This window comes from Nomascus leucogenys, chromosome 2 (genome assembly GCF_006542625.1).
Source record: "Nomascus leucogenys isolate Asia chromosome 2, Asia_NLE_v1, whole genome shotgun sequence".
NCBI lineage: Eukaryota > Metazoa > Chordata > Mammalia > Primates > Hylobatidae > Nomascus > Nomascus leucogenys.
Window position 1 is genome coordinate 111111400 of NC_044382.1, and position 21925 is coordinate 111133324.

General features: G+C 35.9%; 1 protein-coding gene across 9 annotated transcripts in view; it reads left to right on the forward strand.

Moving 5' to 3' along the window:
* The window catches only part of PAM (peptidylglycine alpha-amidating monooxygenase), a 273239-nt gene that overhangs the window by 244662 nt on the left and 6652 nt on the right, over window positions 1–21925 (forward strand). For all 9 annotated transcript variants that reach the window (XM_030817276.1, XM_030817286.1, XM_030817310.1 and 6 more), the window contains exons 17-23: window positions 1007–1123; window positions 3130–3202; window positions 4758–4968; window positions 5386–5586; window positions 7702–7817; window positions 15846–15945; window positions 18298–18351. In XM_030817276.1, coding sequence (XP_030673136.1) covers window positions 1007–1123; window positions 3130–3202; window positions 4758–4968; window positions 5386–5586; window positions 7702–7817; window positions 15846–15945; window positions 18298–18351 — 872 coding nt within the window. The remainder of the gene's footprint in view (window positions 1–1006; window positions 1124–3129; window positions 3203–4757; window positions 4969–5385; window positions 5587–7701; window positions 7818–15845; window positions 15946–18297; window positions 18352–21925) is intronic.

Consider the following 21925-nt stretch of genomic DNA (forward strand, 5'->3'; position numbering starts at 1 on the left):
GGTACTGAGTTTAAAAGCAGAAATTGTCATATTTAAGTTTTTTAATTAATTATTGCATAGTTGTTCATTTTGTAGTTATAGAATAGCTGTTATTTGGTAAGTTTTATGCCTCTAAGCATATTTTTGTCTCAAGGATAGATTCGATTTTTTTGTTGTTGTTTGTTTGAGACGGAGTCTCGCTCTGTCACCCAGGCTGGAGTGCAGTGGCGCAATCTCGGCTCACTGCAAGCTCCGCCTCCCAGGTTCACGCCATTCTCCTGCCTCAGCCTCTCCGAGTAGCTGGGACTACAGGTGCCCGCCACCACGCCCGGCTAATTTTTTTGTATTTTTAGTAGAGATGGGGTTTCACCATGGTCTCGATCTCCTGACCTCGTCATCCGCCCGCCTCAGCCTCCCAAAGTGCTGGGATTACAAGCGTGAGCCACTGCACCCGGCCTAGATTCAGTTTTATAACTTTTAAATACTTTGAACATCCTCTTTTATATCTCTATAATATGTATTTGCATGTTGTACCTAAAGTATAATAACAAACATTTTTATCATTGCTCTTCCAGCTATTGTTATCATTAATGACAAAGTTAAAATAAGTCATATTTTCTTTTGCAATATGAAAGAAAATGTTTATTGAATGACTGCATACTCTTTTGAAGAGCTTTTGAAATTTTTCAGATACATTATGAGTTCTTGATCAATGTTTCTCAAACCCCAGTGAGCAGAGGAACCACCCAGGGGTCTTGTGCAAATGCAGATTCAGGTCCGGTAGGTCTGAAACTGCATTTCCCAGCAATGCCAATGCTTCCGTTCTACTGACCACCCTGAGTAGCATGGTTCTACAGGTTAATGGTGTATATTATAATCCAAATGACTGAAATGTGGCAAAGAGTAAAGTCAAATACATTTGAGCTCTTTTGATTTTGTATTTAGAATCTCAAGTGAATGGTCTGCATTTCCCAATTTCAATGGAATTTATGATTGTTTCATTTCCTATTTAATGCTTTTTGTTTAGCTCGTTTGACAGCAAGTTTGTTTACCAGCACATAGGACTTGGACCAATTGAAGAAGACACTATTCTTGTCATAGATCCAAATAATGCTGCGGTACTCCAGTCCAGTGGAAAAAATCTGTGAGTTAAATGACTTATGTTGTTAAGACTTGTACTACATATATTGAGTATAAAGTGTATCATAGAGTCTTGAAATTCAAGTGTTTTGTACAACTGCACTTGAGAAAGCAGAAAACTAACTGGGCCATCCCATCTTTCATTTTCTACGTAGGTGTTTCTAAATCTTGACTGAATATTAGAATCATCTGGGAAGCTTCAAAATATTTAGATTCACTTATCTGTTTGCCATTTGTATGTTTTCTTCTGAGAACTGTCTATTCAGGTCTTTGCCTATTTCATAATTGCTAAATGAGTATATTTGGAATGTTCTCACCTCAAAAAATGTTAAGTATTTGAGGTGATGGATATGTTCATTAGCTTGATTTAATCACTCCGCATTGTATACATATGTCATAACATCACATTGTACCCCATAAATGTATACAATTAAAATTTGTCAATTTGTCCTTTAAAAAATTAGATTTAGATTTTGTATAGAGTGGGGCTAATAATCTTAAGTTCCCAGGTGATTTTAATATGTAGTCAAGCTTGTTACATATTACATATGTAATATATATCTTACATACTTGATTAAGTGAGTTGCTGCTCAGCCAGCTCTAATGATCCAAAAAAATTCTTCAGCAGAAAAATTCTTCAGGACAACCAAACTCATCAAGTAATCACCATTAAGAAAAAGAGCTTCTCTTTTTCTGTCTCAAAGTTAATACTAAACAAGTGTCATTTTTAGTATTCCTTATCATGCATATGTAATTTGGCTTTGAAAACTGCTCATTATTTAGTCTTATTTTGAGATGGCACTTGGCAGCCAAAAAAAAAAAAAAGTTGGCTGATATTTATGGTCATTGAAAGAAGTGAGGGAGGCACTTGCTTACAGATCTCCTGAACCACTGTAACCTGACAGCTTCAGGAATTATACCCTTCTCCATCTGCTTAAGCACGGGGAAAGCTAGCTTCTTCGCAAGGTGGTTAGCCACCGTTTTGAGTGCAGCTGCTTGTGGAGATGATAATGATGCTTAGAATTTTTTAACAGCATTCTCAAGATTGTGTGTCAGGGGTGAAATGTTTGAACTTGTTTCATTGGTGCTCTATTTATTAACCAAAAGCACCCTCATTCCAGAAAGGAATTAAGGGGAAGGCAGAACAACTACTGCTAAATCAACTTGGCCATCGGTGGAGTATCTGTTTGAAAGCAAATCATAACCCTCACATTCAGTTGTCAAAACAGGGATCTAGTTCAGCTAATTAGTCAAAATCAGAGTGTTACAGTTATGGCTCATGAAAAAAACATCTGTGTTGTCAACACTACACTAAGATTAGAAGCTAACAGAGCTATTGGATTGTCAGATATCATTGGACCAAACCACCTCAATGTATTGTCCATGTGTCTTTTAGCTCAGTCCAAGTTCCTTACCCAGATCATTAAGATTGATTTGCCAGATTAACCTTCTCTAATGTTTATCTAGCTCACTATTTCACTTTGCTTAGATATTCACAGCCCATGTTGGCTGAAGGTTATATGCTGTGGGTTTTACTGTCTTTAATAGGCACTCTTTAAAGCCTTTGAGTTATATGTCTAATAGTTTATATTAACACATTACATTTCCTTGCAACATGTTTTAACCTCAAACTATATCAATCCGTTTATGTTTCTTAAGACAGTTTTATAGATATTTGTAAGATGTTAATATTTATGACCTCAGAACCCATTTTTAAACTGATACTGTTTTCTCTAATATACCATACTTTATAATAAACATTTGTAATTTATATGTAGGCTTAATTTATAAATTTTAATACTATTAAATACTACCTAAGATTTGTCACAAGGAGATCTCATTATAACAGTATTTTTATTAACAATTCATTTTGGTCTTTTCTATAATAATGCAAGTATACATTTATCAATTTATAACTTTGTATTGTCTTTACAGATTAATTAGAAAAATTTCTGTCAAATATGTCTTGAGAGTAAATATGTAATTAACACAAATATTTTTATTTTGCAGGTTTTACTTGCCACATGGCTTGAGTATAGATAAAGATGGGAATTATTGGGTCACAGACGTGGCTCTCCATCAGGTAGTCGTCCTTTTGGTAATATTCAAATTAGAAGCTAACAGAGTTATGCTTTTGAAGTGCTCTGGAGTTGTACGGGTTTTTTGTTTGTTTGTTTTTTCTTCTGTCACTCAGTAAGTTATAACAAGAAAATAGAGCAGCCATGTCTTAGTTCAGCATGTTATAACAAAGTACTATAGACTGGGTGGCTTATAAACAACCGAAATTTGTTTCTCACAGGTCTGGAGTCTGGAAGTTCAAGAACAGGGTGCCAGCATGGTTGAGTTCTAGTGAGGGCCCTCTTTTGGGTTATAGGCTGCTAATTTCTCATAGTATCTTTGCATGGTCCGGAGAGAGATAGAGTGACAGTAATCTCTGTTATCTCTTCTTATGGTACTAATCCCATTCATGAGAACTCTACCCTTTTGTCCTGATGACCTCCCAAAAGCCCTGCTTCGTATGACCATCATATTGGGGGTTAGGATTTCAACATGTGAATTTGGATTTGAGACACAAACATTCAGTCCATAACAATCCACATCTGAAATATTTCTCTTAGAACTCAATGCTAGGAAAAGCTAGTATGTAAATGATGAAGTCACACTTGTCCCTTGGGCCAGATGTGAAGCTTCACTCAAATAACTACATGGGCCCTCCCAACCATTATCTTAACTGTCTGTATTTGCCTTTATTTCCTCTGTTCCTAACTGTTGTTGTTGTTGTTGTTGTTGTTTGAGACAGGGTCTCACTCTGTCCCTCAGGCTGGAGAGCAGTGGCACAATCTTGGCTCACTACAGCCTCCAACTCCCAGGCTGAGGTGATCCTCCCACCTTAGCCTCCCAAGTACCTGGGACCACAGTCACACACCAGCATACTTGGCTAATTTTTTTTAATTTTTTGTAGAGATGGGATTTTGCCAGGTTGCCCAGGCTGGTCTTGAATTCCTGGACTCATGCAGTCCACCTACCTCAGCCTAGCAAATTGCTGTAATTACAGGTGTGTCCATCGTGTCTGGCCCTAAGTCTTATTTCTATTTTTTCACTTATGTTTTTATGTTTTTTTCTTAAACTACCTTAATCTTCTATAAATTGAGGCTAGGCCTCTAGTAAATGTATATATATATAAAAAGTCAAATTTGTGTTATTTTTAAAAGAAGTTATATCAAGTGTAATATGCTTTTCATGAATAGGTGGCAAATAACTTGGAAAATATCATCTCGGTAAACATTTATTGCTCATGTATTATCTGGAGTGCATTGTAGTATTATCTAAGGAAAGACGAAAAGGAAACATCAGGGTGGACAGAACTGGGTATCCATGTACTAGTCTCCATTCACCACTAATTAACCGGGTGACTTTGAGCAAATCATTTAATCTTCATAGGCTTTGTTATCAAATGAAGGAACCAGACCAGATGATTTCTAGGATCCCATTCAGTTCTAAAAAGTATTAATATCTTCTTTTAAATAAGTCTCTGGGAGCTTCTACTCCAATTGCTTGTGAAAGCGGTCTTAGTCATGTGGGTGTAAGTCACTAATAACCATGAAAAGTAGGTAAGGCTTTTGTTCCTTTTTAAAAAGGTGTTCAAACTGAATCCAAACAATAAAGAAGACCCTATATTAATCCTGGGAAGGAGCATGCAACCAGGCAGTGACCAGAATCACTTCTGTCAACCCACTGATGTGGCTGTGGATCCAGGCACTGGAGCCATTTATGTATCAGATGGTTACTGCAACAGCAGGATTGTGCAGTTTTCACCAAGTGGAAAGTTCATCACACAGTGGGGAGAAGGTACCCAATAAGACTCTTAATCTCCAATTGTAATTCTTAGCCAGTATCACTGGGAACTAAATATTGGCCACCACTCACATTCTTTAAGCTGTAATTGTCCCCTACAGGGTCATTGTAACCTGGGTCATTGTATGCATCCTGTTAGCTTGTCTCGCTCACACACACACACACACACACACACACACGTCTTATAAGGAAAATAGTGAATCCACCAAACAACTGTCCAAATAAGGAGAAAATCTGTAATGTATTTGTGGATAAAAGACATTATAAAATAAACTTATAAACTGCTTTACCTTATCCCTGGCTCCAGGCATTTAATGGTTTACTATCATGAATTTAGAAACATACTAGAGAGTCAAACTTTGGGTGATTTTTAAAATTGTGTAACTAAGGCTTTTTTTTGTTGTTCTATAGAGTCTTCAGAGAGCAGTCCTCTGCCAGGCCAGTTCACTGTTCCTCACAGCTTGGCTCTTGTGCCTCCTTTGGGCCAATTATGTGTGGCAGACCGGGAAAATGGTCGGATCCAGTGTTTTAAAACTGACACCAAAGAATTTGTGAGAGAGATTAAGCATTCATCATTTGGAAGAAATGTATTTGCAATTTCATATATACCAGGTATTTCATCTTAATATGTTTGTTGTCTTCTGTCCTACTGTACTCTATCCTTAAAAATTGTTTTATCTTAATGTGCTCTTTTTATAAATTTTCTTTCTTATTAGAGGTTGAAGATACATTATATTTCACATCTTAAAAGTATCTTAAAACTGTTAGTGTGTTCTAACTCAGTTTTGATTAAAGTACCGCTATTCATTTTACAGAAACAATGAAGAACTCAAAGGATTTAACACCTGTTTGTAAGGGGTTAAAAATGTTCCCAAACATTGATTTTTATTTTATCTTAATTTGATCATCTGCTCCAGTATGAAATAATTAATATTTGTCTTCACACGTCGACAGATGGTACATGTCTGATAAAATCAGTATTCAAAATACTCATTTCACGTTTTTAAAAACAGTAGTGACCAATTTTTTTTAAAGATAAAATATGTAAAAATAAGTGTGGCTTATGCCTAAATACCAAGATAAATAATCAATAAAATCTTCAACTTTTTTCTAATTTTCAAAATAGTTTCTTGACTTTAAGAAAATCTGAAAAATAATTCAGACTAATCAAATACATATAACTTATATTACAAAACAACTTACCATATTTTCTTTAAATAATGAAAATATATTTAATTTCTGAAATTTACATACAATTACAATATTTTTTAAATTGTAATTGACATAGTAATTGTATATATTTGTAGAGTACAATGTGATATTTTGATGTATGTTTACAATGTGGAATGACTAAGTAAGGCTAATTAGCAAACCCATCATCTCACATACTTATGTTTTATGTGGAAACATTTAAAATATGCTCTTTTCACAATGGAGTGAAATGAGATCAATAACAGGAGGAATTTTTGAAAAATTCACAATTAAAGGGTACAATATATTTTAATAAAAATATCTATACCTGTATTAAAGCAGCATTGACTATTTATAGGTATTACTGTAATATTTATGTTTCTTGTAAGTTGCATATGGCTACTATTTGGACCAAGCAGCCCCCCAACTTATTTAGGACATAAAATCAAGGGACTCAGGTGATTGGATAGAGAGCAAATTTGGCTTCCTCAAGGAATAAAGAAAAAGTAATAAGAGGTTCTCACAACTATCATTCCTTAGGTTGGTTTACCGCACATTTAAAGAAAAATTTGTCAGGACCGTTTACTTAATAAAGAGGGTGATCTAGTTCATAATAAACAAAAATAAATTAAATATAAGAAGAAAATTATCAGTTGAGAAGGAATCTGGTTAAGAACAGAATCTAAGCAAAAGATAATTTTGTCTATAATTTCGCACAATAGTAATTGATGTTTATAGTGTTTTTTATAGTACATCCTAGAAAAAACTATAATCCTTCAAGAATGATGAAAATATCTTCAATGGTGGCTTAGCATTGTGTATAATTTATTACATTTTAATTCTTTGAAAATGTAGTGGTTCAATCATCGGAATTATTTATTTAACGTAAACATCACCATTTTCATTGCTCTGAATAAATAGTATTGTGTTAAGAAATATAATTTTACTACAAAAAGTATTCATGCTGTGAAAATTAAAAAGATGGTCTTTTTTAATTAAGGAAAAATATGTCTTTGATAATCTGAAATATACATCCCACATTTTCAAATTCCAGTTGTTTAAAATCAGATTGTTCTATATAGACTGTAACTTCACTTATTTTCTTTGATTTTCTCTTGGATTCTCCATGTAGCTATGGCAAATATTACTTATTTTTTAAAAGATCTGAGACTCCAAAATTATTGGCCTAAATAACCTGACTTTCCCCAATTCCTATTTAAGATGCCTGTAATGGCTATATATGTGTATTATATCTATATATCAATATCTATGTATTTCTGATTTCTACTGGCTTTCCAAGTGGAACATGCATTTCAGTTCCCGATTCTCCTGTTACAAGGAGGTTAGTCCTCTAACCTGTTTGACACTGATCTGGTTACTCAGGAGGAGACACTAAGTATTTTATATTCTACTTTTGTTGCCAATTGTAGGGACCAGGTTGACCCTAAATTTATTCTTTGCATAATATACATGGATATATTAGAAGTCCATTCTTACCCATATTTTAAAGAAAAGTTAACTAGATTTGCGTTGCAGGCTTGCTCTTTGCGGTGAATGGGAAGCCTCATTTTGGGGACCAAGAACCTGTACAAGGATTTGTGATGAACTTTTCCAATGGAGAAATTATAGACATCTTCAAGCCAGTGCGCAAGGTATTTACATACATTGTCTAGGTTTCAATTTTCATGAGAAGAAAACTAAAATATAAATGTTGGCATTCAATCCGTACTTGAATAGCTTTAGAAAAACTTTTAAGAAGATGTGATAACTTTCTTAGCAAGGTTGATGGGAGTGTTCTATTTTATTTTTTATTTTATATTTTATTTAGAATAAATGTCCTTGTCTATTCCTACATCAGTTTCTTCAGATGCAAATTAGCACGTGTGCAGTTCTAAGGTTCTTAGTAGAACTGCACCTGCATATGATGGCAGGTTTTTAAATTCACTATAGTTAGAATACAAAAAATAAATCAGTCTCTTTCTGGTTTCATCCAAGTAGAGAAAGCATCAAAACATGTTAAGTGTACTCTTAAAGTTCTCTTAGACCCAACAGAAATCTTGTTTGCTTTCTTTATTGCTATGACTGTGCTAAGCAACAAGACTTGAAAATAGCACTTCCTGGAATTTATTCAAGTTCTAAAGATTTGGTTTAGTTAACAAACTAAAAGCTACTTTTGGCTTCAAAAGTGTTTTCCCACTGTTTATTCTAACGTGCTTTTTATAAACACAGCAACTGTGTTCAGTGTGCCCATGGCCCTTCTGTCTTCTCAGTGTACTTTCTCTGCAGTATGATTGCCAGAGTGATCAGAATGTTCTCTACACTGTATGAATGTGCTTGGAGTATATGAAATTTAGAAAATTCAGCCTGCTAAAATGGTGCAAATAAGTGTTATTCTTCAAAACATGTAAAGATTCATTGGTTTTAACTGGATCAAAATACAACTATCATCAGCTACTGAGCCAAGTTTATATCGTGACACTTATAATGTTATATTATTTTTAAGATACCAGATTTGCTAATTAAAAACACTTTAAAATGCCTCAATATTATATTTTTAATTAAATTTTAATTTTTAATTTTCGTGGTTACACAGTACATGTTTATGGGGTACATGAGATATTTTAGCACAGGTATGCAATGTGTAATAATCACATCATAGAAAATTGGGTATCCATCCCCTCAAGCATTTATCCTTTGTGTTACAACAATCCAATTTACTCTTTCAGTTATATTAAAATGTACAATTAAATTATTATTGTGTATAGTCCCACTGTTGTGCTATCAAGTACTAGGTCTTATTCATTCTGAATTTTTTAAATCTCTATTTTCTTGTTATAACTTACTGGGTGACAGAAGAAAAAACAAACAAAAAACCCATACAACTCCAGAGCACTTCGAAAGCATAACTCTGTTAGCTTCTAATTTGAATATTACCTTTTCTATATTGAATAAACCTGCAAAATAAAAAAAGATTCATTGGTTTTAATTGGATCAAAATACAATATTACCTTTTATATACATCATATAGTATAGTCCCACTGTTGTGCTATCAAATACTAGGTCTTATTCATTCTGATTTTTTAAAATCTCTATTTTCTTGTTATAACTTACTGGGTGACAGAAGAAAAAACAAACAAAAAACCCATACAACTCCAGAGCACTTCAAAAGCATAACTCTGTTAGCTTCTAATTTGAATATTACCAAAAGGAAGACTACCTGATGGAGAGCCACGTCTGTCAACCAATAATTCCCATCTTTATCTGTACTCAAGCCATGTGGCAAGTAAAAGCTGCAAAATAAAAGTATTTGTTTTTTATTTTGATTTTTTAAAATCAGAATGAATAACCATCATTCTGATTAACCACCTGCACCTAACCCCCCGCCACACACACACACACACACACACACACACACACACACACACTCTCTCTCTCTTTCTCTCTCTCTCTCTCTCTGTCCAATACCCTTCCTAGGCTCTGGTAACCATCCTTCTGTTCTGTATATCTATGAGTTCAATTGTTTTGATTTTTAGATCCCACAAATAATTGAGAACATGTCATGTTTGTCTTTCTGTGCCTGGCTTATTTCATTTATAATGATCTCCAGTTCCATCCATGTTATTGCAAATGACAGAGTCTTATTCTTTCTGTGGCTGAATAATACTCCATTGTGTATATGTATCACATTTTCTTTATCCATTTATCTGTTGATGGACACTTAGGTTACTTCCAAATCTTGGCTATTGTGAACAGTGCTGCAACAAACATGGGAGTGCAGATAGCTCTTTGATATACTGATTTCCTTTCTTTTTGGCATATAACCAGCAATGGGATTTCTGGCTTGTATGATAGCTCTACTTTTAGTTTTTTGAGGAACCTCCAAACTGTTCTATATAGTTTTACTAACTTACATTCCCACCAGCAGTATACAAGGGTTCCCTTTTCTCCACATCCTCATTAGCATTTGTTATCGCCTGACTTTTGGATGAAAGTCATTTTAACTGGTGTTAGATGATATCTTATTGTAGTTTCGATTTGCATTTCTCTGACGATCAGTGATGTTGAGCGCTTTTCCATATGTCTGTTTGCCATTTGTATGTCTCCTTTGAAAAATGTCTATTCAAATCTTTTGCCCATTTTTTAAATTGGATTATTAGATTTTTTACTATAGAGTTGTTTGAGCTCCTTATATATTGTGGTTATTAATCCCTTGTTAGGTGGGTAGTTTGCAGTTTTTTTTCCTCATTCTGTGGGTTGTCTCTTCACGTGGTTGATTGTTTCCTTTGCTGTGCAGACACTTTTTAACTTGATGCGATCCCATTTGTTGATTTTTGCATTGGTTGCCTGTGCTTGTGGGGTATTACTCGAAAAAATTTTGCCCAGACAAATGTCCTGAAGTGTTTCCCCAATGTTTTCTTGTGGTAATTTCACAGTTTGAGGTCTTAGATTTAAGTCTTTAATCCATTTTGACTTGATTTTTGTATAAAGTGAGAGATAGGGATCAAGTATCATTCTTCTGCATGTGGATATCCAGTTTTCTCAGCACCATTTATTGAAAAGACTGTTCTTTCCCCAGTGTATGTTCTTGGAAACTTTGTCAAAAATGAGTTCACTGGGCCAGCCGCAGTGGCTAACACCTGTAATCTCAGCACTTTGGCAGGCTGAGATGGGCGGATCACAAGGTCAGGAGATCGAGACCATCCTGGCTAACACGGTGAAACCCCGTCTCTACTAAAAATACAAAAAAAATTAGCCAGGCGTGGTGGTGGGCGCCTGTAGTCCCAGCTACTCGGGAGGCTGAGGCAGGAGAATGGCGTGAACCCGGGAGGCGGAGCTTGCAGTGAGCCAAGATCACGCCACTGCACTCCAGCCTGGGGGACGGAGCGAGACTCTGCCTCAAAAAAAAAAAAAAAAAAAAAAAAAATGAGTTCACTGTAGGTGTGTGGATTTTTTTCTGGGTTCTCTATGCGATTCCATTGGTCTGTGTTATCTGTTTTTATGGCAGTACCATGCTGTTACATAGCTCTGTAGTATAATTTGAAGTCAGGTAATATGACTCCTCTGGTTTTGTTCTTTTGGCTCAGGTTAGCTTTGGCTATTCTGGGTCTTTTGTGATTTCATATATATTTTAGAATTTTTTTCATTACTGTGAAGAATATTGATATTTGGATCGTGATTGCATTGAATCTGCAGATTGCTTTGGGTATATGGATATTTTAACAATACTGATTCTTCCAATTCATGAACATGGAGTATCTTCCCTTTTTGTGCGTGTCCTCTTCAGTTTTTTTCATCAGCATTTTATAGTTTTCATTGTAGAGATCTTTCACTTCTTTGGTTAATTCCTAGGTATTTAACTTTATTTTTGGCTATTGTAAATAGGATTACATTTTCTATTTCTTTTTCAGATTGTTCATATTGGCATATAAAAATGCTACTGATATTTTATGTTGATTTTGTATCCTGCAACTTTACTGAATTTATCACTTCTAATAGTTTTTTTGGTGGAGTCTTTAGGATTTTCCAAATATCAGATCATATCATCTGCAAACAAGGATAATTTGACTCCTTCCTTTCCAATTTGATGTCCTTTATTTCTTTTTCTTGTCTGATTGCTCTAGCTAAGACTTCCAGTACTATGTTGAGTAACAGTGGTGAAAGTAAAATGCTTCAGTGTTTTATTAATAGAAATTAGTCTGTTATAATACTGTAGCTAGTCTGGTGTTTATCAAATTTTATTCCAGAGATATGCATTAAATACTTACTCTGTGTCAGGCATTATGCTAGGTACTAAGGGTATAAAGGTGAATAAGGGTATAAGCGTGAAAGAGACACAGCCTTTTCTTCACTGGAGCTTTAAGCCATAGTAACAGGATCTGAATATAACCAAAATGAATCTAAACTAAAGATTCCAGTATACATTCCTTCATTCCTTTTTTTTTTTTTTTTTTTTTTTTGAGACGGAGTCTCGCTCTGTCACCCAGGCTGGAGTGCAGTGGCGCAATCTCGGCTCACTGTAAGCTCTGCCTCCCGGGTTCACGCCATTCTCCTGTCCCAGCCTCTCCGAGTAGCTGGGACTACAGGCGCCCGCCACCACGCCTGGCTAATTTTTTGTATTTTTAGTAGAGATGGGGTTTCACCATGGTCTCGATCTCCTGACCTCGTGATTCGCCCGCCTCGGCCTCCCAAAGTGCTGGGATTACAAGCATGAGCCACCGCGCCCGGCCCAGTATACATTCCTTTCTTTAGGTTTCTATTTACATAAACAAATAAGATTTTTCTAGAAATATTTCACCAGAAAAGCAATAGGCAATGAAATCTCAGAGCATAGCAGCCCTGCAGAAAGAAATTCATTACACTGATAATAAATATTTTATTCCATAGTGTTTCAGATCCTTATTGATTATCCAGTCTTCATTGTTGTGCCCCTTTGAGCTAACTTCCTCATATCTGTTGGTAAAGGAAGTGAGATGCTTAACTTTCTTTCAGTTATTTGCTTTGTATTAGTGGAGTGTTGGCCTTGCTCATTGTTTTAATGATAATGTACTGTGTCAACCAGGATATTAACTTTTAATTTAAATATGCATCTAGAAATCAAAGCTAAGTGCTAAGCAAGAGGCTAAATGAGCCTTAACCTCATAAAAATCTGAAGAGTTCTCAATTAAAATTTCCAAAACATTGTGCTTTCATCAGATGTTAGGCAAAGAATGAGTCACAATATGTGGCTCAATTCAGCAAACTTGAAAAGACACTCTCACTCCAAGATGAAGTTTGCTTTTCCTTCCAGTAAACAAGACTTGATATTACACCAAAACATAGAAATATATTCTGTGTTGACACAGTAAACTGAAATCAGTTTATAAATCTCTCAGAATTTCCATTAAATAGATTATTATCACAAAAATTAATTTTGGGTGAAGGAAATAATATGGTCTATTGACTCCTGTGTAAAAAGAGATTCCTCTTCACAATGAAGGTCAAGTTTTACATAAGGGGGTTGTGCTTCAACTGTTTGTGCATATCCACTCCTTATCTCCTCTTACATTTCAGTTCCCTGTCTTCTACTATTACATTCTTTAGAGATGTTTCCATCTGAATGTAGGGACTCTGTTTTTATGTCTGTGCGGGGAAGCTTAGACAGTAGGACAATAAAGAAAATGGTTCTATCAAATGCTATCAAAATGCTGTGAGAGAAAAATACACGTTGTCACTCCCCAAGTCATTCCGCCTGTAATCAAAGGAAAGACTTGCGGTCCCTCATTATCTGCTTTTATACACACCCTTAAGACAGGCATTTTTTTTATTGTCTTCTATGTGGCAGCTCATATGGAAAAGGAAGAGAATGATCCCCATCCTTCCATACCAAAAGAAAAAAAAAGTGAACCCAGATTTATGTCATTTTTCCAACCTTCACAGTGATGATTAACATGACAATACTTGAGCTGAAAAGTTCACTTAAGTTAAATTACTTGTTCAAGCTACATGGAGTAGCATATGTGGATCTCAAACCTAGGTCTTTCTGACTTTGAAATGTGCTTAACCTTTTCATTCCTGAAGTACACATTGGTATGCCAAGGGCTATATTAAGCCACAACATAAACATTGTGCAACTTAGAAGAACTGTTTTACTTAATAATAAGTAGATTTCAACTTACTATGTTGAAGCAAACATTGTTATGCTATGGAGTAGAACACAAATTTCCTTATGAGTTTTTAAAATAAAATACAAGATTTTGAAGGCAGTTTGCTCCAGGCTTTGTCACCAGATGCCTGGTGAAGATATTATCATGCTTCTTTCAGGTCGATTTTATTTTGCTGGGGGTACCTCAAAAGAAGAGTCTGCAAAGGCTAGATTAGAAGATCTTTATATCTGTGTAGCTCTAAAAATACTAAAGCTTGGTCCTAAAATTTAACAACATAATTTTGTTTCAAATAACACAAAGCAGTAGAACAGTTCATTGAAAAGATTACAACTGAGTTCTTCTGACTGCAAGAAGATAAGGGTCCCATCCACCAAGCCTCCCCCTGAGTTCCTATAGTGGCCCCAAAGTACTGTATTTCTAGCAGAACCCTTGGCTTCATGGATCAGTGGAACCAAGGTTCTGCTATAAATACAGATTAGTGGCTCTCTCACTTGAGAGCCACTAATAAAGGTTTATTATTGTTGTTGCCTTGAATTTATGACATATTGTGAATTATTTAAAGCAAAATTCTTAGCCAGTGAATAGTTTACACATTCCCTCCTCACCTTTATTCCCCCATCATTATATTTTTCCTATCATCAAATATGATGTATTCTACAACCATATGTTTTACAAAGAAATTTCTAAGAACATATTACGGTATAGAACAGGAGTGGCCTATCATTTGGTAGTCTTTTGCCATCATTAACTGAACCTCCCAAAACAGATGAACATTTAATGACAAGCCTGCGGGATTTCAGCAAGGCAGCATTTTGATTTCTGGCTCTGTGTTTTCCTCTACACGTTTGTCACAGCTTATTTGAAAGTATGAAAAAAAATGAGCTTCCTTGGCATGGCTATCTCATTTTTCTTTTCAGTGTGATAAACTTGATGATTTCTAAAGTACGATAGTATCTCCAGAGCATGTATTCTTCTGCCCCGCCTAAACTGAGCTAGGAACAGTAGTTTGTCTCATTAGTACCCTTTGAACTCAGCACATCAGGGTAGGCAGATGTTGGCTGATAAGCCCATAGTCTGGATACTCACTAGTCATATTTTTGATAACTGTGTATCCAGCCAGGGCTTCTGGCCTCAAAGGTGAAAGATGTTATCTATATCCTGCCAACTGCCAGACCCAGGGCACCTTTGGAGGCTTCCAGAGACAGATGGAAATGTCAGCAGCACAACATTTTAAGGCTTCTCTTCTAAGAACTAGTTTGGTGACCCCCAAAAGAAAGTCACAAAAGGATCTCCCCTGTCTCTTGTGTCCTCATAATGGAGATGACAATGATTTGAAATAGAGAAAGATATATTAAAATACAGAGCATCTAAAGTAGGGACAAAAGCCCAGGAAGTACTTGGAGGTAACACTCAATTTCTTTCCTTTGCTGATTGAAAACATCACAAACATAAGACTTCAAGAGTATAAAACCCCACATTACTACATATCTCTTAGTGTACATTTCAAAAAATTAAATGTCCCAAATCTCTGAAATGATTTTTCTTATCAATAATATACAAATAGTTTTTAAGGTAGCACATGATAGCTTGATGGGAATAATAAAAATTAATACCTAGACTTTTTTACTTGTACAAATTTAAAAAAGTAAATTTGATAGTTATTAAAAGGCAGAAGAAACATGAAGGTAAAAATCAATATAAATAACTAGACAGATAATGCAACACCAAGTAAACAGTATTGTAAAAAATAACCTACCTGTACATTTTCACACTGAAAAGACTTGAAAGTCAGTAGTGGGGGTTCCTTAGCATTTCCCAATGTTTAGAATTATGCCTGGAAGAGTCAGTACCCAATGAATGAATGAATGAATGAATGACTCCCTTCAGCCTAGGGTTGCTGCAATAGGAAATATTTTGCTTTGGTTTGAGCAGTATGTTTTGTTGTTTTGTTGTGGGCTTTGCTTTGTTTTTCTGTCTTTTCATGAAGGATTCAAGTAAAGGCTAACCACTCTAATGTGTGGCTTCTTATTTTGGCAGCACTTTGATATGCCTCATGATATTGTTGCATCTGAAGATGGGACTGTGTACATCGGAGATGCTCATACCAACACCGTGTGGAAGTTCACCTTGACTGAGAGTATGGTTTCAAGTATTATTGTTCACATTTTCCCTCAGTTTGATTGCTTAAAAGCATATGAAACAAAAACATTTGCATTTCCTTATCTTTTTACTGATGAGAGTAGGAATCAAGGTATAAAGCAGTTGTTAAAAGACCTATTTGGTGTCCATTAAGTGGAAAGAAACACGATTTTTTTGCTGGCACTTATCCCCTTGTTTCCACAGGAAATTCTTGATGCCTGAAGTACTATCTGTTACATTAAAAGTCAATGTTAATTCCAGCTTAGTTCCAGAAGGAGAGAGGGGGCTTTGGCAAAGCAGAGGGTCTGACTTCTCTCCATAAAGCCTCATTCCCCATATGGCCCTTTAGCTCTCAGTAGCTGCTGAGCATCTAGAGATACCAGCATCTGTTTGACACATATTATCCCAAATATGAATATTTGGAAATATTCAAAGAGGAAGCACTTTGAATTTTCTGCTTGGACTTCAGCTTTCCCAAATAACCGAATTGCTATATTTTCATGTAACTCAAAATGTTGTCTAAGTATATATTTGCTCCATCAGGATCCCACCAACTAGTTCTGGAGTTTTCTAATTGCAATTTGGACGTCATTTTTAATCCCTAAAGAGTAGACTAACTTTTAACCCCTAATATCATGCTAAAACAAATAAATTTTTTAAATTGAAGTGTACCAAATGCTTGATAGGACACAAACTTCAATGTCCAGAAATGCTTTTAAAACATGGCAGGGCCCAAATAGGAGAAGGTGAGACAAAGGAAAATAATTGGGGATGATAAATTTGAGGTATCAGGAGCTGCAACAGGTAGATTTAAAGGACAAAAAAAAGATATGTAAACTTGATGAAGAAAAATATTAATTATAAAAGGAAAAACATAAATTATAAAAAGGCAAGAAAACAAATTACAGCAATGGAAAGTAAAATCAGGAGTCCAAACACATAATCAGATACCATATAGGGCTTGGATCTCAATTATTTTGGTAACTTTTGTAGTCAGAACTATCCTTTGAGTAACGTTTGCAGTTGTGTAAAAAGAACCAAGTTAGGGTTGAGTGAGCAGAGATGCCCATGGACTATGCCACCCCAGCAGTAGCTTCACATTTCTCTTGCAAATGTGGCTCTCTCACCACCTGAATTGTCAAAGAGGATCCAGAAGGCAGGGTCAGACAAGAAGGCAAAGATAGTTGGATAACCGGCAACTGCATGATTAAACTGTAGATTTTCAGAACAAAAACAAATGCACAAATACTTTTAAAGATGGAGAAGACTTCAGAAGAAAATCTAGCAAATATCTTAATTTTATGGATAGGAATATGATTCCTGAACTCATTAATATTTCAATCTGAGGCCCTGTATACCGTGATCCCCAGCCTTTTTGGCATTAAGGGACCAGTTTCATGGAAGACAATTTTTCCACAGACCGTGGGCAGACAGAATGGTTTCGGGATAAAATTATTCCACAAGGAGCACGCAGCCTGGATCCCTTGCATGCGCAGTTCACAAAGGGGTTCAGGCTCCTATGAGAATCTAATGCCACCACTGATCTGACAGGAGGCAGAGCTCAGGTGGTTGTACTCACCTGCCACTCACCTCCTGCCGTGCGTTCCAGTTCCTAACAGGCCATGGCCCAGGGTTTGGGGACCCCTGCTTTATACCACCCTAGTGGTTTGAAACTCAGAAGATGCATGTCAGATTTACCTATGGGGGGGACTGTTACAATACACATGGCCAGTCCCCACTCAAGATCTATAGAAAGAAGAGGAATAATATTATGTGTATTTTAGAAAGTCCTCCCAAGTGACTTTGGTACATCTCCTGATGGAAAAGCACAGCGATATGGCATTCAGCTTCAAAACAGAGAAGCCCTCTGCATAGAGCAGAGTGCAGTAAATCTGGAAAATAGTGTATCTGGAACAGTAAGACTGCCACTGAAGACTAAATCGGTGTCTCATTTATTTGCATCCTTGTAGTTAACTGGTCAAATCCATTAACATCAACTAGAAGACTGCTAACCCAACATGGCAGAACTAGTAATCAGTCTAAGATATTGTCCACATGAAAGCAGAACTGCTTGGTCTTTCAGAAATAATACAATATTATGAACTCTACAAGAAATAGCTCATTCTAAATATGAAGTCCTTAGAAATATTTTAGCTTTCTTTAGGAGATTTTATCCAGGATTCATGGACCACCTAATTAGTGGTTTGTATTGAACTCTTTCCTAATATAATAATGCATTTGATGAATTAAGGAAATATTTTCTACTGAGTAAAATTAATATCGGACTTAAATTTTCAAGTGTTCTTTTCAGAGATTCTGACTTTTCTGTCTCCTTGCTGTGCTGTTACAGAAATGGAACATCGATCAGTTAAAAAGGCTGGCATTGAGGTCCAGGAAATGAAAGGTTGGTCAGATTCCTCTTACTACTATAAAACCAAAGTCTGGCTGTGTTGAATTCTTTTATGGCCCTTGATTGCAACTTAAAAAATTACCAGGCTAAAAATATAATCTGGTAAATTATCAATGACTTCTGCTATGTACTGAGCCTTTAAACCTGTATGTTGCCACTTCTTTTTTGATAAATGGAGCAGTCATAATGAGTTCAAATTACTGATTTCAAGTGATAGAAAGTGATTGAGGATACAAGAAATCTATAACTAGTGGGCCAGAGATATTCAGAGAAGAAAAAAGTCAGCCACTTTGGGGAGTACATTAACCCCAGGCAAGTAGAAAAATACCATTGGGCATATTGGGAAAACCTTTTCTTAATAGGCCCTAATATAAAGGAGTGAAAAATATTTTTGGTGGGTCAGTGCTATAATGGTATGGAAAGATGAGCTGTTTCTTTAGCTTCTATCTTAGTACCATTCAACTTCCTTGATTTACTGAGGGCCTTTTGTGTGTAAAGCACTATAGCAGGTCCAAGGGAAATGAGACTGCACCTGATCTTATAGCCTTATAAGGAGAGAGGGGGAAAGTTACATACATAAACACATATACAAATAAGTATATCACTGGTATATAATATCAGGACTAGGAAAATGGGATTTAGCTATTGGTAAGCAACCACTGGGTTCATATGGAGTCCCTGTCAACTTATTTTGTCTCTTTCCTAGGATCAGTTTATGTTTGTACATTCTAACATCTGCAGGGTTTTGACATGTCATTTCCAGTTAAGGACTTGCCATGAGTTTCTCATGTTACCTAATATTTAAGTAGCAAGGGGATTCCATTATTAGTTGCTTTACAAACGATTCACCTAATTGCTTTACAAATGATTCATCTAGACATTCAGACACAAACCTAGGCTTACTTGTTTTCTTTTCTCATCAAAGCAGCTGGAAAAGAAATGAAAAGCAGCAACAGCAAGGGGGAGTGTAAGGATTTTATGAGGCCGGGCGCGGTGGCTCACGCTTGTAATCCCAGCACTTTGGGAGGCCGAGGCGGGCGGATCACGAGGTCAGGAGATCGAGACCATGGTGAAACCCCGTCTCTACTAAAAATACAAAAAAAATTAGCCGGGCGTGGTGGGGGGTGCCTGTAGTCCCAGCTACTCGGAGAGGCTGAGGCAGGAGAATGGCGTGAACCCGGGAGGCGGAGCTTGCAGTGAGCCGAGATTGTGCCACTGCACTCCAGCCTGGGCGACAGAGCGAGACTCCGTCTCAAAAAAAAAAAAAAAAAAAGGATTTTATGTAGACAGATAAGAAAATATAGCCAGCTCAAGGGGTAATAAAATATTATAAAATAAATAGCAATTGTTTGGCATTTGTAGAGATCCTACCCAGGTAACACTACTAAGTGGCATTCATATCACACTCATATACTAAAGAAGGTTCCTGTCCCCCTAGTTTTATGTCTTTGCTATATATATAATTATTGGTAAGTTCAAAGATGTTGGGAAAGAACATGTTGTTAATAGTAGCTATCACTTACAGAGCAGAAACAATGGGCTATACAGAAATTATTACATTTAATCCTTATGCCAACCATACAATAACTGCTATTATCCCCATTTTACATATGAGGAAATTGAGGATCAGAATTACTACTAAGATAGTACATTTTAGAGTCAAGCTTTAAACCAAAATCTGTTTGGTACCAAAGCCTGCACTCTTAACCACTATTGGTATACTGCTGAGGAGACACTGATACCACCAATTCATTCACTATAAATTCTTCCAGGAACTGCAGGTTGGGAATGGTTATAGTTTACTCTGAAACCTCTAGAATTTTAAAATAGTCTCAACTAATTTCTGTTTAAATAGATCTCACCAAAAAATTCTAGGTGGTATTGGTTGGCCTGTTGAGAACAGCTTAGCCATGCTGACCTCATCTTAGCCGGTCAATGATGGATGAATAATGCTGTCATATAGGCCATTTCCTCTCTCCTCTGTGCACACCACTGAGTCCAATTGGTCAGAAACCTTCGGACTTTGTGGAAGTGGTTTGTGGTCAAACCCAGCAATTCAAACAGTAAATTTTATTGAAATGTCTTGCCTTGACAGTCCAGTTTTAATAGTCAACCCAAACCCAAATGAAGTTGTCTCTTCTTCTTTGAACCCGTATGGCTCTCATTAAACCTTTAAGATTATGTGCTTATTACAAAGGGAATGTAAATCATGCTGGATCTCTAGATCTTATGTTTTATCAGTGTCTTGAAGCTTAATTCAAACCACCCTTTATAAAAGGGAAGGGAAAACACAATTTCAGACTTAATAGCCTTGTAGTTACATGTTAATTTTAAATCCCCAAATTTGAGTTGCCTTTGGTAACACTTATCCCTACTATGAATGGTCATATAACTAATTACTATTAAAAAGGTTTCAGAACCAGTGTTCTAAGGAAGTTGTAAGGATAAGATAATTTCAGATGATAAAAAAACTGATGAAAAGCATTTAAACTTTCTAATAAAGATAGAGATAATAGAGATAAAACAGGTATACCAATATCTCACCAAAGCATAGCTCTCACCCCCAAGCCCACCCCCATCCCCAATAAAAGATGATAATGGCCAATCACTTTCAATAAAACTTTTAAAAAAGAAAAAAACTTCTTTAGTGCAGTTAGCTTTTTAGGCCTTCTGGTAAGCAACACATTGTAAGGAAGCACATTAAGAAAAAAAGAATGATCTTATTGGTGCTATATGCACTTTTCATGTCCCGTAACCAGTTACTTCCTAGTATGCCATTTGCCTTCAGCCTTCAGTTCTGTCTGTGACGAACTGGGATACAATTGCTGTATTAAGAAGGTCCTTCCCTTCCTGTCCCAGTTATTCCAATGCCAAGTGGTCTCTAGATTTATCTTCTGTTAGGGGGAGACAGATTTGCACATATGTGTGTATGTGAACTCACACAGGAATGTAGCTAACCTCCCTTTCTAAATGCTTTGCTTTAAAGAAGAAGAAAAACTGTCATACATCAGCTTTTAGAAAAATTTGTTTATTTCCAAATATCTATAGAGATGCTACAAGGGCTTGCCCTCTTATAAGATTTTAAGGCATGTTTATTCTACCCAGAATACACCTGGCATTTTATATGACAAAAGAATGGGCATTCTAGGTGCCTCCTATTTTCCAAAAACCTAGTGCTCTGGCTAATCTTAGAGCTTCTTCACTCTTCATTCATCATGGATGCTCCAAATTACTGGGATTTTTAATAAAAGAATTTAGGATAGAGTGAAAGTGGCAGAATTTGAATTATTCTTCAGGCTTTCAGTGGAATTCTTAGACTCTTAAGTTATAACTATTGTTTTAGGCATTTTACCCCACATACAAATGCCCTTATGAAGAGTAGCAATATTGTTTATTTTCTTTAGAATGGAACATTTTAAATTTTTAGCCTCCCTTTTAAAAATATAGAGCATCTTTTAAATCTTAAATATATTTCAGCCAGTTCCAAAAATTGGAATGTTTAAGTATTTTTAGTACATAACACTCAAAATATCAGAATTGATGTGAAAATCAAGAATTTCTAAAGTCC